Consider the following 17,043-nt stretch of genomic DNA (forward strand, 5'->3'; position numbering starts at 1 on the left):
GAGCTATATCAGGTTTTAGACCGATTTGGACCGCAATTGGCGCAGTTGTTGGAAGTCGTAACAGGACACTGCATGCCAAAATTTAGCCAAATCGGATATAAATTGCGTCTTCCAGGGGCTCAAGAAGTCAAATCGGGGGATCGGTTTATATGGGAGCTATATCAGGTTTTAGACCGATTTGGACTGCACTTGTCACAGTTGTTGGAAGAAGTAACAGAACACTATCTGCAAAATTGTAGTTAAATCGGACATAAATTGCGGCTTCCAGGGGCTCAATAATTTAAATCGGGAGGTCGGTTTATATGGGAGATATATCAAGTTATAAACCGATTTGGACCGTACTTGTCACAGTTTTTGGAAGTCATAATAGAACACTTTATGCAAAATTTCAGCCAAATCGGACAAATATAGCGGTTTGTAAGGCCTCAAGAAATCAAATCGGGAGATCGGTTTATATGGGAGCTATATCAGGTTATAGACCGATTTGAACCGAACTTATCACAGTTGTTGGATATCATAACTGAACATTATGTGCAAAATGTTAGCAAAATTGGACAAAAATTGTAGCTACCAGGGGCTCAATAATTGAAATCGGGAGATCGGTTTATATGGGAGCTATACCAGGTTATAGACCGACTCCGACTTTACTTGGTACAGTTATTGAAAGTCATAACAGAACACTACATGCAAAATTTCAACCCAATCGGACAAAAATTGTGGTCTACAGGGGCTCAAGAAGTCAAATCGGGAGATCGGTATATATGGCAGCTATATCCAAATTTACATTAACCATACGCCAGACATTTCCATTGCATCCCCTGATCTTCTGTGACGTATCCTGGCAAGCCGTCATATCTTTGGGGTCAGACCACCTCCCCATAATTCTCACCATCGACCGACCACCCGACTTCATAATTTCTGAGCGCCGGACGTTTATCAATCAGAAGAAGGCCGATTGGGCTGGCTTCAGAGAGTATTCTAATCGCCGCTTCTGCGAACTGGCACCCCCTCGGATGTGCTAGTTGCCGTGAGGAAATTCCGAAACATCATTAATGCAGCAGCCGCTCGCTTTATGCCAGCCGGTCGAATACCCCAAGTGCCGCCCAATTTCCCAGCATAGGCAGTGGTACTCGCAGACAAGCGTGATGAGATTCATTGTATGGACCCCACTTACCCCAGAATCAGCGAGCTGAATCTGGAAATAAGCAGGGTAGTCAACAAACATAGGCGGAGTTTATTTTTTTTTTTTTTTTTTGCTGGAACACTTGGAGCAATGTAACTTAGGCACCGGTTTAGGCAAGCTGAGGTCTACTGTTAAGTCATTCTCGAACCCCGGTAGACGGAATGACAGGACCTATGTCACTTTTGGCGAATTAATCGTGACTGATCACAAGAGATGTGTCAGGTTGTCAGGCAAGGAGGAGAGCCATTCGCCATAGCCGTCGTCTCCGAGCCGATGGATAGCCATCAAAATTTAGTATGGGCGAAGTTAAGAATGTCATCCGTGGCCCAAATCATCTAAGACATTGAGCCACGACGGAAACTCCACATTGATGTTGACTACTGCTATCTTTTACATTTTTTCTTATAGTTTAAGCAAAAAGTTTTTTCACTGCGGAATAGAATATTTTAAACAATATTTTTTTTTTATTTCTTATATTTTCTGTTAATAACTTTCATTTCGTTTTAACAATAATTCTCATTTTTATAACTAAAATCGTAGTACAAATTGTTTTGTTCTTGAAGGAATATGAAGAAGGAAAGGAACCTTATTTATACACATTAAAACACATTGCGAAAACAAAAGTTCACAATTCACTTAAACAGGTTGTCATGCATCTAATAGATGCTCGAAAATATTTAAGTAGGTAGTTGGTTTCAAGGAAACGACAGCATTTAAACTTAAATAACGTTTTCGTTCGCTCGGTCGATAACATTAGGAGCAAATTAAATTTGTTTCATAAAACTAAAGCGTATTTTAAACGTTCATCTACTAGTCATCTATAAATGTCTAAACAGTCACCCCAACCACAGACTTAACTCATCATCGTTGCTTGTCACCCGGCCCTGTTGCATCCTCTGTCGCGGACGTTGATGTTTTTGCGGATTTCAAAGTCTCTTTGAGTTCATCATCGATACGTTCTTTGGCGCGGAATACCTTGGATTGCAGATAAAAGGAACCACCTTTTGCTTTGTCATTGACATCGAATAAATGTTGGTACTTTTTGTTGACGTCTTCCAAATTCTTTAAATCATCGACATTCAATATTTGTTTAGCTTCTTCCAAAGTCATGCCTAATGTATACAACATTTCAAAAGCATTAGCGGTGTGGTTTATTTTCTTGCATCATTTACTTGGCACTCACCTGATCGGGCATTGGCTTCTGCCCTTTTCTCACCCTGACGGCCACCACCGGCTCGGCGTGCAGCCTCTTGAGAGGCTGCAATTTCTTGTTTCAATGCCTTGGCAAAGGCACGTCCAATCGCCTGTGTACCCAAAACAATGATTTGCGCCAAATATTTTGCCATATTTGTTACAACTACAGCAATTTACCAATATTTATTAACTTTATTAATAAATTATCTTGATTTTGTTATTGATTTAAATAGTTTCTAGAGAATTTAAAGCATTTCTCGCAATAAATTATTACTCAATCGTTTCTAACCTTTTGCAAATGTCAGATATGACATACGGACCATATGTTTCGAGCAGAGTTACCAAGCCAATGGCATATGACAATTGCGACGCAGCTAGTACTAGGCCTGTTTTATTTCAGTACTACATAGTGCAGTGCTGCGACATTAAATGGAAATTACATCTATCCAGGAGCTCAATTCGCTTTCTATGAAAACATGAAATGTAAAAAACTTTTTTATTTTTCTTTTCATATGAAAACATGATGTGCAAAATGTCCTTTTGCATTTGTGTTTACCCAAAACAAGTATCAGAAATGCTATGAAAACGTAAAAAATGACTTTTCAATTTGGGATTTCATAGAAATAGAATTGGGCCCCAGTACAACGAAGTTCTGGATAAATTACTAGTGCAGGCTAATGGTTGGTACTCTATTCGGCTTTTCACATGAACAGCTTCACATCGATTGTGAATGGCAAAATTAAATTTAAACCATCCAACCAATCCATGGTACAACTATGAGGTAGAGTCGTTAGCATAACAACAAAATTCTACCCCCTATCATGACATAATTACCAGGTAGTGTACCGTAAACAGCTGAGCACAATTTTTTTTTCTCGCGAAATGCACTATCTGTCAACGAGTTTTGGTAGTGTGTGTATGTATTATAGTTAAGAACCATAGCACACATAAACGACAAAAAATGGCGCGAACTAGTAACATACACAAAATCAAAGTTGCACTAATCATTGATTTTGACAGATAGTGTACTCAATATTTTGTTGTAGGGCAACTGCCATTACCTGTAGATGATCATTTATACCATGTTTCCACTTGGAGCAAATCTAGATTTGCGACGAGATTTCGGAAATCTCGTGTTTTGCAACGAGGTTTCCCATGCATTTTCAATGTGAGCAATTCTACTTATTTCCGAAGATTTGGAGCAAATCTCCTTCCAAATTATAATATAATACTTCGTTTTGGGGTATTGAGCGTCGTGTTATTTAAAAATGTTCAACAATGACGCTTCAAAGCGAGCGTCATTTTGTACTGCCACACGTGAAGTCGTGTTTTTAGTTATCAAAGTTAAAAACTGTTAAACTTTTGCGAGTTGATTTTACGACATTTGTTTGCAGAGTTGCATTTTCCAATACGCTCTTTCTGTTTAGACCCTGACAACTCGACTACCGCCGCGCCTAGCAAGGTAGGGTAATCACGTTAAAATCTAGTGTATAATTCTTCCATGGCGAAACAATTAAACAACAACCACAACTGATCGACGTTTTGCCAACACACACAAAGAAAATTGTGTGCCTGTTTGTATACGTGTGCGTACATGAACAGAGAATAAAGAAGATAACAACAAAGGGAACGCAAACAATAATCTGACATCTTAATTCAGTCAAACCCGGCCGGCTGTTAACAGATGTTCGTGTAAAACCACCTTTTTACATCCGCCTTGTAATTCTTCAATTTAATTTATATCACAATAAATTTTTAACAATTCACAATAGATCTGTGCCATTTTTGTGAATAACAACAACCAACTCGTCGTGTACTCAATTCACTCAAAAGTAAAAGAAGAAGAAGAAGCCAAGTGACAGTCAACTACCTAGGTGAAATAATAAACAAATTACAAATGAACAAAAAACAATAGAAAATTATCGAAATATTCCAAACAAGTGAGAGCAAGAGAGTTAAAAAAATTACTTCTTTTTCATTATCAATGCAATGTAGATAATTTTATGTAGTACAAAGGACAATTGTGTGCGTGGAAAAATCCAATTGGAGACAAAACAAGAAACGTATCGCTACACCTTCTACCACCCACCAATCTAATAACACCATTTCCAATGGAGATAAAGACAAACAGGAAACAGTAGCAGGAACAAAGAAGCCAAGGAATGTTGTTATAATTTGCATTCCAGTGGATTTAATTACTGTTTTTCTTTTTTGTTTCTGTAAGTGCGTAGTTGTGCAATTTTTCAATTTTAGGTTTTGAACATAAAATCTGTTCTGGATTGCACATTGTATGGATTTTACATACCTATATGGTATACCATAGTAGCCACCTATGCCCCTGTTCCTGAATGTTCATGGGCAAAATTTGCAATTTGTAATTTGCAATGGGTATATTTAAAAAATAGTATTGACTATGTTGGTTGCTTTTTATCACATTTTATTTCCGAAATTGTCCTTGATTTTTCCTCCTATGATGTGGGATATCAGTCAATACCTTCTGTTTTAATATACTCAACCTGATACAGGTTCACTCCTGGCCATGTACTGCTTCAGATCCACAAATTTGCGGCTATACTATCTTCAACCTTCGTGGTGTTCATGTTATCATGAGAAGCTCAGCTGATTGGTACCGGGTGCATCCATAGGTTTGCGTATAGTGGAATGCGTATAGTGGCGTATAGTGGAACGCTCCATGCGGAGTAGCTGCAAAGGCACTCGCGTACAATCAGCGATATCAAGTGGAAAATCTCAGTGAGAGGCGGGCGGCACTAGCTCTTGCATAAATACTGAGTGCCTATGATGCTCGATATGACAAGGTGAATTATAAGCACTTTTAAATAACCAATGATCGCCCTGTTCCCGCGGCGATCGGTTTTTTTGGACCGGAACGAGCTTGCTCACCTACAGGAGCTTGACGAGGATCTCTGGTTTTCCTTTTCCATTTGCAAAGAAAGTCTTCGATGATTGAGATCGTTTCGAAAGAGAAACAAACAAAAAATCGAGAAACGCCACCTCCACATGAAAATGTGGCTACAACAACACTTCAAGCACTTCATATGAGCAGAATTGTACAGTCCGATCCTTTTCTCACCAATTGGCAAGACAATTGGGACACTCCACCTGGCTAGCATTGTTAGAGAATTTCAATGTAACTACATGGAATCAGCATGGGAGCTAATTGGTATCAGAAACGGTAAAAACCCACTCAGTGTATGCATTTCTTGGAGATCATCCGACGCCCCTAGCACCTTAAGAAGCCAACCTCCCTCGACAAGCTAAAGCAGTCTTGGCTTAAGAATGTTCGGACTTTGAGGTCCGATCTGTGTGATCTTCATTGCTATCACGAGAAGCTTAGCTGCGAGCTACCGGGCGCGTTTATGATGCTCGATATGACAAAGCGAGTTATAGGCGCCTTTAAATAACCAATGGCCACCATGTTCCCGGGCCGATCGGTCCTTTGGACCGAAACGAGCTTACTCACCTATAGGTGCTAGACGAGGAGCGCCACCTCCACATATAGACGTGTGGCTACAACAGCAACAACAATGTTCGGAAGATTCAAATGCATATTAGCCATGCCATTAAGGAATAGGGCCAAACATCTGGCATATGAATGAGTGCTCTCCGATTCAATTTTTTAAGCTCAATGATAAGGGGCCTCCTTTTCATAGCCGAGTTCGAATAGCGTGCCGCAGTACTACACCTCTTTGGGGAGAAGTTTTTACATGGCTTCTATGCATTCCATGGTACCTCACAAATTTCGCCAGCATTAGGAGGGGAATCGGAAAATTCAGCTGCCTCATTTGAACGATATTCGACTGGAATTCATAGCAACTACTAAATTTTTGTGTTGACCAGGGACAACAGAACATTCTTTACCTCTTCACCTGCCCCACCAATGCTAATCGACTTACCACAGATTCCTCTGAGAACTCCTCATCAAAATTGCGGAATTCATAGATCTGGACAATTATCACAATCCAAATATGAATGAAGACACAATACACTGTTGTAGATCGAATCGAGTGGCAAGTTAGTGGTCCTGGAAATTGTGGAGACACAAAACCAGATATGAACCAACTTAGGGGAGATGTATTGAAAGCAATTAAGAATTTTGTAAGTAGCACGAAATTCCTAACTTAAACTTTTTTTAGAGGTTATTTTATAGGTTTTAGAGCGCACAACAAGCTGACTACGGGCTTAGGTAGTAGTAGTAGTAGTAGCAGTGTGTGGTACGCTGAGGCGGCAGCCCTTGCCGATGAAGGAATTCATCGGGTCAATCCGGTACATACAACCGGCTGCCATGGGATTGTATGTGTATATCCATAGTGGCATGGGGCGGATTAATATATGCATTTTTTTTCAACCTGGCCTAACCTAGTGGTCCTGGCCCTAAATTAATTTCTAACTGCCAAAACCACACACTTTTTGTCCCTTGATTCGTTCGCCAACTTATTGAAATCAGCTGATTTTATAAAGAAAACACAGCTGATTTTATAAAGGAAACACAGCAAAGCAAAACTAAATTTTGGTGGATTGTCGAAATGTTGTTATATCAGAGCAAATAAAACAGCGATGCAAATCCCAACTGGAAACTCTCTGCAATGACGAATTTTTATTTTGCCATTTTTTTAACCATTTTTAATTCCTTTTCTGCATTGTATTCCAACTTTATTTCCTCTTGGAAATGGTGTCAAATTAGAAAAAAAAAATTTGTTCCACTAAGAAACTTGAACAGATACGTTTTGCAAAAAAAAGACAGTTTTCCCAAGGGCTTTTTCCCAAGCTGTTGCCAAAACAACCAACAAAAAAACCTCTTGTCATCGAGAAAATGTTAAAGAATATGACAATTTTTATAATATGACGATAAAATCCTAAACGTCTGCTTCTTCTCTATGATTCATTTGATATACGCCACGCGTTGTTAAAATTCCGTTTAGGTATTTCTTCTCCACACTTCATTCCATGTGCATAGACATGTGTACATATATGTCTCGTATCGGTATTTGGAATATTTTTTTCTTTTCATTCCTTCGTCAGGTTGTGGAGCATTGCATGCAACACATGCGCATTATTGAGCTGAGAGCCAAAGGATATTTCCAATGAAAACATAAAATAAATTTCCACTATTCCATTATGGTTGGCAGTGATGTACAATCCTAATTTAGGTCTTATGTCACACAGGCATTAAAGAGAGGCTGAAATGTACCTCACAAATGAAAAAGTTCCTCGTGTTATTATTTTATTACAATCTTAAAATTTGGACAAAAAAGTTGTGTATTAATCTCAACTTCCCTTCAGAAACTGTGGGGGTTAAAAACAACTAAAGGACTGCAGTAAAAGAGAAAGAGATTCACTTTTGTAGACTGATTTGTATGTAGACTGCATGTAATTGTGTCTACGCACTGGAGGCATCTTCGCCTCCTGATGGAGGTGATTCTCGGGCCGAGCGGCACCGGCTCTTCTTTAAATACTGAGTGCCTATGATGCTTGATATGACAAGGCAAGTTATTGGCGCCTTTAAACAACCAATGGCCATCACGTTTCTGCGGCGATCGGTCTTATGGACCGAATCGAGCTTGGCGCGGATTGCTACCTCCACATGGAAACATGTGGCTACAAAAACAACAGATATCCGACCGCAGTTCGTTGAGAGCAGCATTCTAGCAGGTCTGAAGGTATGTGGCTACAACAACAACAGCCATGCAGGTCTGAATCTTATTGTACTGCGTGTTGCTCTGCTAGCGAGTCCACACCGGTAAATTGCTAGTATGTATTTCAAAAGGTTTGTTTGATAGCAGCCCAATTGTTGCTGGCAAGTTGTCTTTAGGATCGCCTTCTTCTGATTTTGTCACAAATTGCAGTAGTATATGTGAAGGACCTTCAAAGGCTGTCAAATGTGACACCAAGTATCTTGAGGTAGTTGATGGTCGAAATAGCAATGCTACCAACCCTCCATCCAGCGGCCGACCTAATTTCGCTGAAAAACGTGGCTGAAGATTAAGTGTCGAATATCTTCACGCAACTAAATAAGCGGCAAGATCTTTGTGTGGCAGATGTTTGACCTATGCCAGATAGCATCAACGCATGAAGCCATGATCGTAAAGTCGTCTAACAGCGCTGCAAATGTCTTCCCGTCGTGGGGAACTCCCTGCTTCACTCCATGGGGCTTTGACTTTGACCGAAATTCCACATACGACTGGGGACCACACAAATAATTCGCGATCCAACTTTTTAGGCCTGGCTGGAGGGACGTGTTGAAATGTTCTCAAAAAGCGTAACATGAACGAGCCACAAGTACTAATTAGTATGGTGATGTTGTGCAAATTAGTTGTTGTTGTAGCACTTTATTGTGATCTATCTTTCGTCTGCTTAATTCTGTTGAGTGTCAAGAACCATGAACTCTGCGACTAAGATAGGGTGCGTCCACAGGGATCTGGGTCTGAGTCAAGTGGGTCTAGCCGGGCAGTTAAACAGGTGACGAGTATTGTGCGGTCCCTGGTTACAATCGGGACATACATCTTGCTCGTCGGCATCAATCCTTTCTCTGTAGGAGTTGAGGCGGCTGCATCTGCCGGAACGTAATTGAGCCAGAACTACTCTGGTTTGCCGGGGGAGGTCAATTTCTTTAGGTCCAATGGGAGGCGGTCGTTCTCCAAGGACTATATTCACCCGGTAGTCATTTGCTGCATCTGCTACCGTGTCCGCATGAATGTTGTCTAGACCTGCCTGATATGCCGCTCTTGTACGTGCAAATCAGTCGTCTTGCTATGCAATTTACGAAATCCATGTTGATGCTCAGCGAATAGAAAGAATCGAGCGCGTTTCGGGAGAATTAGTGCCTAGGCTAATGGTGAGAAAAGTGAAATTGGTCTGTATAAATCTCAGCCTTTACTAGCGGAATCTCTCTACTCACTTTTCAGACATCGAGAAATATGTGGGTCCTCGGTGATAACCTGAAGACCTCGGTAGGATACTAAATTCCCGGTACATACAGATTCATAGGAATCTGCGATGAACACTATATAAATCAGAGCTTAGCGTTCCACTCCGTGCAGTGCTCATAGTCAACTTTTGGGACTTTTGGTGCCCTTCTACCGGTGTTCGCGACATACTTAACAGTAGGCCCCAGTTTGTAAATAGCGGTGTTTAAGTTACAGCAATTCAAAAGTTTTAGACATAAATTACTGTGTTGAGTATGGTTAAAATCGGTCAATAACCGGATATAGCTGTCATATAAACCTATCTGGGGTCTTGACTTCTTGAGCGTCTAGGGGGTGCAATTCCTATCCGATTTGGCTGAAATTTTGCACGACGGGTTAAGTTATGGCTTGCAACGACTGTCATAAGTATGGTTTAAATCGGTCTATGACCTGATATAGCCGCCATATAAACCGATCTTAAATATAGACTTCTTGAGCGACTAGAGGGCACAATTCTTATCCGATTTGGCTGAATTTTTGCATGAGGTGTTTTATTATCACTTCTAACAACTGTGCCAAATATGGTTCTAAGCGATTTATAATCTGATATAGCTGCCATATAAACCGATCTGAGATCTTGAGGGCGTAATTGTTATCATATTTGACTGAAATTTTATGCAACAGCTTCTCCTATGACCTACAACATACATGTCAAATATGGTCCGAACCGGTCTATAGCTTGATACAGCTCCCATCGGACCCGAATCGGACCATAACTTGGTAATGCTCCAATATTATAGCAATTCTCATATTTTGTCCTTTGTTTGCCTAAAAAGAGATATCGGGAAAAGAACTCAACAAATGCGATCTATGGTGGAGGGTATATAAGATTCGGCACGGCCGAACTTGGCACGCTTTTTATTTTATTTTATATTATTTTTTAGCCTAACTTTATTTAATTTCATTCCATTTCATTCTATTTCATTCTATTTCATTTAATTTCATTCCATTTCATTCCATTTCATTCCATTTCATTCCATTTCATTCCATTTCATTCCATTCCATTCCATTTCATTCCATTTCATTTCATTTCATTTCATTTCATTTCATTCCATTTCATTCCATTTCATTCCATTTCATTCCATTTCATTCCATTTCATTCCATTTCATTCCATTTCATTCCATTTCATTCCATTTCATTCCATTTCATTCCATTTCATTCCATTTCACTCCATTTCATTCCATTTCATTCCATTTCATTCCATTTCATTCCATTTCATTCCATTTCATTCCATTTCATTTCATTTCATTCCATTTCATTTCATTTCATTTCATTTCATTTCATTTCATTCCATTTCATTCCACTTCATTCTATTTCACTCCATTTCATACCATTTCATTCCATTTAATTCCATTTCATTCCATTTCATTCCAATTCATTCCATTCCATTTCATTCCATTTCATTCCATTTCATTCCAATTCATTCCATTTCATTTCATTTCATTCCATTTCATTCCATTTCATTCCATTTCATTCCATTTCATTCCATTTCATTCCATTTCATTCCATTTCATTCCATTGCATTCCATTTCATTCCATTTCATTCCATTTCATTTCATTCCATTCCATTTCATTTCATTCCATTTCATTCCATTTCATACCATTTCATTCCATTTCATTCCATTTCATTCCATTTCATTCCATTTCATTTCATTTCATTCCATTTCATTTATTTTCATTTCATTTCATTTCATTTCATTTCATTTCATTTCATTCCATTCCATTTCATTTCATTTCATTTCATTTCATTTCATTTCATTCCATTCCAATCCATTCCATTCCATTCCATTCCATTCCATTCCATTCCATTCCATTCCATTCCATTCCATTCCATTCCATTTCATTCCATTCCATTTCATTCCATTTCATTTCATTTCATTTCATTTCATTTCATTTCATTTCATTTCATTTCACTCCATTTCATTCCATTTCATTTCATTTCATTCCATTTCATTCCATTTCATTCCATTTCATTCCATTTCATTCCATTTCATTCCATTTCATTCCATTTCATTCCATTTCATTCCATTTCATTCCATTTCATTCCATTTCATTCCATTTCATTCCATTTCATTCTATTTCATTCCATTTCATTTCATTTCATTCCATGTCATTCTATTTCATTTCATTCCATGCCATTCCACTTCATTTCATTCCATTTCATTTCATTCCATTCCATTTCATTTCATTCCATTTCATTCCATTTCATTCCATTTCATTCCATTTCATTCCATTTCATTCCATTTCATTCCATTTCATTCCATTTCATTCCATTTCATTTCTTTTCATTTCATTCCATTTCATTACATTTCATTCCATTCGATTTCATTCCATTTCATTCCATTTTATTTTATTTTATTTTACTTTTATGTATCTGTTTAAATTTTTAATTAAATTATTTCTCCTTTTTTATTTTATTTGTCTTTAACATTATGACACTATTGCCCACCTCGGCATTCTCAACAATCGATAGATGACATTCCAGTTAAGGGAAACCGTTTTTTTTCTGGTGCTCATTGGTGGTGGTGGGTGGTTGGGCGGTAGTAGACACTCATGTGTAGTGGTTGCCATTGTCGTCGTCGTCGTCGTAGTGATTGTATAGTAAAACTTTTCAAATCGTTTTGGATGTGTTCTTCGTATTGGAGGCTCGTGTGTCACATTTGTAAAGCTATTTGAAAAGAGATTCACCAAAGACCACAAACAGTTCTCCGAGGACATTCAGAGCAGGAAGACATACACAAAAGAATAAAAATCTCAAAATTGTAATTAAACAATACAGACAAAAAAGTTTTTAGAAGAAAAGCAAGAAAAAAAGGCTTTCAGAAAAAACAATTAAAAGAAAAAAGTGAAATTTCTATAGTATTCAAAGGAAATTTGTTATAAAAAAAAAAGTAAAATCTCATCATATCACAAAGTTTTAACACCGAAAGAAACGAAACAAGGATTTTACACAAAACGCATATTGAATTGTAAAGGCTAAAGCTAAAGTGAAAAAAAAAATGAAAAATTAAGGCAAAATTATTGATTTTTTTTTTTGCGTTTGGCCCAACAACAGCAGAGTTTTAGTTTGTCACCCTCAAAGAGAAAGAGAAACTTTGGGATTTTTTTCTAAATTTTACTGAATATTTCGTTGTTATTATGAAAGATTTGCAATTTGTTATTCTTTTAAAATATTTCAAAATTTGTTTTATAACAATATGGGTTGTGGATTTTTGTGAGTGTTAAAAAAAGCAGATTGAAGACCATTCATGAAAAAAAGAAAACGAACAACGTAACAACCCCTTTTTTCTTTGCTTTAACAAAAAAGTGGTATCCATACAAATCGTGAGATTTCGTCTTCAGAGTTTAATTTTTTGTCATTTGTCGTCCAACGTGAAATGTATCACCTTCACTTCGGTTTTGTTTCGTTGAGCATTTGCTCTCCAACTTTCCATTAAAGAAATCTCTCACTCTCTAGTGCTAAGGGGGTCAGTCTCCCAAATGCCACCCCTTGTTTAGAAAATAAGTTACCTTTCAATTCGTTTGTAAGCTCTCTCTCTCCGTTTCGCTCTCTCTCTCGGTTTTTATGCGTTCTCTTGTTTTTGACATATAATTTGTTTTACTCTCTCTCTCTCTCTCTCTCTCTCTGTCACACTCTCACTTGATTGGCATTTGTTCGATAATTTGTTTGCTTAAATTAAACCTAACCTTAAAACAGCAAAAGAAAAGAGTAATCCATAAATTTTTTGCAAAAAAAAAACAACAATAACAAGCAGAAGAAAAGCAAAACTGCAAAATAATCTAAAATTTGCTACAAGTGTAATAATTATTGTGCTATTAAACGTGTCCTAGGAAATTTAAATAAAAAACCCCCAAAAAAAAAACACAACAGGAAAGACAAAAGTCGAACTAATTTAAAGCATAAAAATAAAGAAGAAGGAGCAGTAAGAAAAGAAAACAACCGTCAAAGCAACAAATCGCAAATCCCAAAGAACAAAAAACAAAAAAGCACCTGCAAAAATGTTTTCCAATATCACAAATCAATTCACATCATTGGTGGGTGCCGTCAAGGGTGGCAACGAGGAAGATGTTCCCGCCGATGGAGCACCAGCAGCCGCACCAGCTGCTGCAGCTGAACATCAGGATCCAGCAGCAGCAACAGCTGAAGGAGCCGAAGGCGAGGAAGGTGCAAAGAGGTAAGTAAGTTTTTGCTCCCCCTCGTTTACACTCTTGGTTTTGAAAAATAGAGTAGCTCTAGCTACCCAGTCCCATAAGTTCCTGTGGTCTCTTTTTTTTCGGTCGCCCTTTAAGGAGTGTATTGGCTTTGGCACACGTGATAAATAGTATTTGTATTTCCAATAGGCCGATGCTGATACTGACACTGATGATGGTAATGGTGATTGTCAATAACATTCCAGTGTTATAGTTACAGAAAAAGTCTTAAGTTCTCTCTCTCTCTCTTTCTCTCTCGGCAATGACCGTTGGCTCTCAGTTGAGTCAGTTGAGAAAACCCATTTTCTCTCTGAGAGACTTTTCTTCGTCATTTTGCTCTTCAAGGATACTATGTGTGTACATCTAACCTAGAATTTCGTACATGCTTTTTTTTCGTACATTCGTTCATAATCTACACGTGATTTATTATGAAAAAAAGTTTCGTTTTTAATATTTTTCGCCAAACTTGGGAAAGTATTAAGGGCGGGAAGAAGAAGACAATTGATTTCATTGAGGAATTTATAATAAATTTTTAATTTTCCTAATTGCCTTGAGGGTTAGAATAAAATAACTTAAATTGTATACTAGATTTCGGAAAAATTTCCAAAAGAGTTTCTCCTTAAATAAAAAGTTTTTCTACATAACCTCCAAAATGTGTAACTCATGATAAAAATTGTGCAACAAATATTCGAATGTGCAAAAAGGATCTTTAGCGTTTCGAATTGTTCCAATAAAATTGTCTAACTTAATTTATTTTCCTATTTCTTAAGGTTACAAAAGTTTTTTTTTCTGCTACAATGATAGCCTTTGGCTTTGGCTTAAAGTGGCTGTCTGCAGCCTTGGGGTTAGGTTAGGTTAAGGTGGCAGTCTACAATGTGATTTGCATTGAAAATTTCAACGCTTTGTCATGTCAAAGGGGGAGATAATACGACGTCTAGTTCCTTTCCTTTCATTAAACCAACTAGCCTTAACAAGCAAAAAAGCGTTAGTTCCGATGGACAGAATCGTATATACACTACACCATTGATGGCATATGACAACTTCTTTGTAGGTTTTCTCTATATGGTCAAAAATTAAAAAAGGATAATGGGAGGACATTACAATAAATCTCCATGGATTTTTATAAATTTGCATTAGAACTGCTTTCTGCAGGTCCTCGTGCTTAAGAAGTTCGATTATGGACCGACTACAATTTGAAGCGGCTGACTTAATTCGTTAAAGATATCACGTGCTTCCGAGAAACATATAGGAAGGACGGACGGATGGACGGACATCGCTATATGAATTTAAAATATCAATATAGGGGCCAATATTTGAAGGCAACTATTACCCGTTATCCTTTGATACACGTAACAAATAATTCATTAGCCATAAATGAACTGTTCGATAAGTAAACATTGACTAAACATTGACTTACTATAAAATTGCAAGAATTTATGACGAATTATTGTCAAACTATCTGTGCGCCGTAGAAATTCTTGTTTTCTCTAGCCTGTCGCCGTTTGGTGAGAGGATTTTGTTTGCGGTATTATAAACGAAAAAAAAAATTGTTTCTCATAAACGAAGTTTTTGACAAGTAAACTTCTTTTGTGAAAAACGATTGACTTTGTTTAGGATGTAACTACAGTTTTTTGCGATAAATTCTTGCAAGAATTTGTGACAAATATAAAGCGTTTTGCCCCGACAATGCCTTTCATTCCTGACAAAAGGTGATTTTTTAGCAATTATCTTTTTGGCAACACTGGCTTAAACAGCTCACAAACGTTTTGTGTTTTGTTTCACTGTCAAACATCTTCAGTTTGGTCTTACAAACGAACAACACTTGCAAATTATTGAATTTTATTATAAAAATGCGTGCTCTGTTAAGAAAGTTCAATGGGTACTTAAATAGGCATAATTATCGATTTTGGAGTGAAGATCAGCCAGAAGCATTAAAAGAGCAACCAATGTATCCAGAAAAGTCACAGTTTGGTGCGGTTTATGGCCTGGTGTCATCATTGGACCGTACTTCTTCAAAGATGATGCGAATCGTAACGTAACGTAACGAATGGTGGGCTCTATTGTGAGATGAAATCTAACTTTTCTGCAAGAGCTTGACTTGCATGACATGTGGTTTCCGCAAGACAGTGCCACATCCAAACACAGCGAGCCTAAGAATGGACTTTTTGAAATGCCAGTTTGGTGAATATTTTATTTCACCTTTGGGACCGGTCAATTGGCAGCCTAGATCGTGCGATAAAATACATTTAGACTATTTTTTGTTGGATTATGTTAAAGCTCATGTCTATACAGACAAACTTCAATTGACAATACAACATTGAAACATTTAATTGTGAGATACCGGCCAAAATGTTGGAAAGAGTATGCCAAAATTGGAATAAGTGGATGGACCATTTGAGGTGCAGTCACGGTCAACTTTTGCATGAAATAATCTTCAAACATTAAATTATATGGATCGTTCTATTGTTTCATATAAAGATTTCATGCATTTTTCTGAAATTTATCCCTTCTTTGGGATAGATATTTCCACATCGCGAAAATATTACCAAGCAATGAATGTGCCTAAAAAAATTCTTGTTGTGTATTCTTGTACCTGGCAGCCGTTTGTCTGTTGCTCTAATGATTTTTGTCATTGGACATACCAGCTTTTTAGTTTCTAAGACGAAACTTTAAAAATTTTCATTTTCCATCCGCACTCGACCGAGCTGCTCCACATGCTGACTGCTCTTTGCTCAGCCAAAGAAAAAAGAAACGGAAAAGTTTATTGAGAATGTGTCTAGACCCGTTGGTTTGCTTGGGATTGTTTCCTTGTGTACGTACACAGTAATTTGCAATAGTGTGAGTATTTTTGCCAGAGAAACGGAGCGGGGATCCTTTTAAAGCCCCAAATATAAACCGATCTCCTGAATTGATTTCTTGAAACTCTAAGGAGCAATTCTAACCGGATTTGGCTGAAATTTTGCAAACCGCTTTCTTTTATGACCTCCAACACTTTGGTATAGTGAAATCTTAATCGGTCCATAACCGTTTATAGCCCCCATATAAATCGATCCCCCGATTGTACTTCTTGAGCCTCTAGAGGGCGCAATTCTTATCCAATTTGGGTAAAATTTCCTACGAACCCCAACTCCCGTACTATCCGACCTCCCGATTTTACTTCCTATTTTGAAATTTTGCATAATTATTTCTCCTATAACCTCCAATGTCCATGCCAAGTATGGTCTGGATACGTGCTGCTGTAGAAACATATCCTTAGACTTAACTTCTTAAGTATATACCAGAATACATTCTAACGAAAACAAATTCTCAAAAAACAAATTCAAACGCATAGAGATCAGCCGTGGATACCCACCACCATGTATATATTTATTATATGCCTACTATATCTAACTTAATGTTCAAGTACGCGCCGATTTGGATCATATTTGGTTCAGGTGCAGAGTAGTTTGTATAAGTCAGAGCAAAACATTTCAAGGAAATCAGATTGTATA

General features: G+C 37.7%; 2 protein-coding genes across 13 annotated transcripts in view; one reads left to right on the forward strand and one right to left on the reverse strand.

Annotated features, from left to right (window-relative positions):
* Positions 1 to 1,638: 1,638 nt before the first annotated feature.
* LOC106083197 (mitochondrial import inner membrane translocase subunit Tim16) lies at positions 1,639 to 2,684 on the reverse strand. The gene is made up of 2 exons (XM_013246084.2): positions 2,367 to 2,684; positions 1,639 to 2,295 (listed from the first exon to the last, which is right to left on the reverse strand). The coding sequence occupies exons 1-2, from the start codon at positions 2,527 to 2,529 to the stop codon at positions 2,045 to 2,047; spliced, it is 414 nt and encodes a 137-aa protein (XP_013101538.1). The 5' UTR covers positions 2,530 to 2,684; the 3' UTR covers positions 1,639 to 2,044.
* Positions 2,685 to 4,213: 1,529 nt separating this feature from the next.
* LOC106083555 (synapse-associated protein of 47 kDa) overlaps positions 4,214 to 17,043 on the forward strand; it is a 236,268-nt gene continuing 223,438 nt past the window's right edge. For 2 of the 12 annotated variants that reach the window (XM_059363811.1, XM_059363801.1), the window contains exons 1-2: positions 11,945 to 12,252; positions 13,059 to 13,536. In XM_059363811.1, coding sequence (XP_059219794.1) covers positions 13,361 to 13,536 — 176 coding nt within the window. In that variant the 5' untranslated portion in view covers positions 11,945 to 12,252; positions 13,059 to 13,360. Of the gene's footprint in view, positions 4,252 to 11,944; positions 12,331 to 13,058; positions 13,537 to 17,043 lie in introns of those variants that run through there. The other 10 variants (XM_059363804.1, XM_059363808.1, XM_059363805.1 and 7 more) reach the window with 10 other exon arrangements.

The sequence above is a fragment of the Stomoxys calcitrans genome, chromosome 2, assembly GCF_963082655.1.
Source record: "Stomoxys calcitrans chromosome 2, idStoCalc2.1, whole genome shotgun sequence".
In the NCBI taxonomy this organism is placed as follows: domain Eukaryota; kingdom Metazoa; phylum Arthropoda; class Insecta; order Diptera; family Muscidae; genus Stomoxys; species Stomoxys calcitrans.

Coding starts and splice junctions, on each gene's coding strand:
- LOC106083197 (XM_013246084.2), bottom strand. CDS start 2,529: ATGGCAAAATATTTGGCGCAAATCATTGTTTTGGGTACACAGGCGATT. Junction 2,296..2,366: donor AGAAGCCAATGCCCGATCAG/GTGAGTGCCAAG, acceptor TGTATACATTAG/GCATGACTTTGGAAGAAGCT.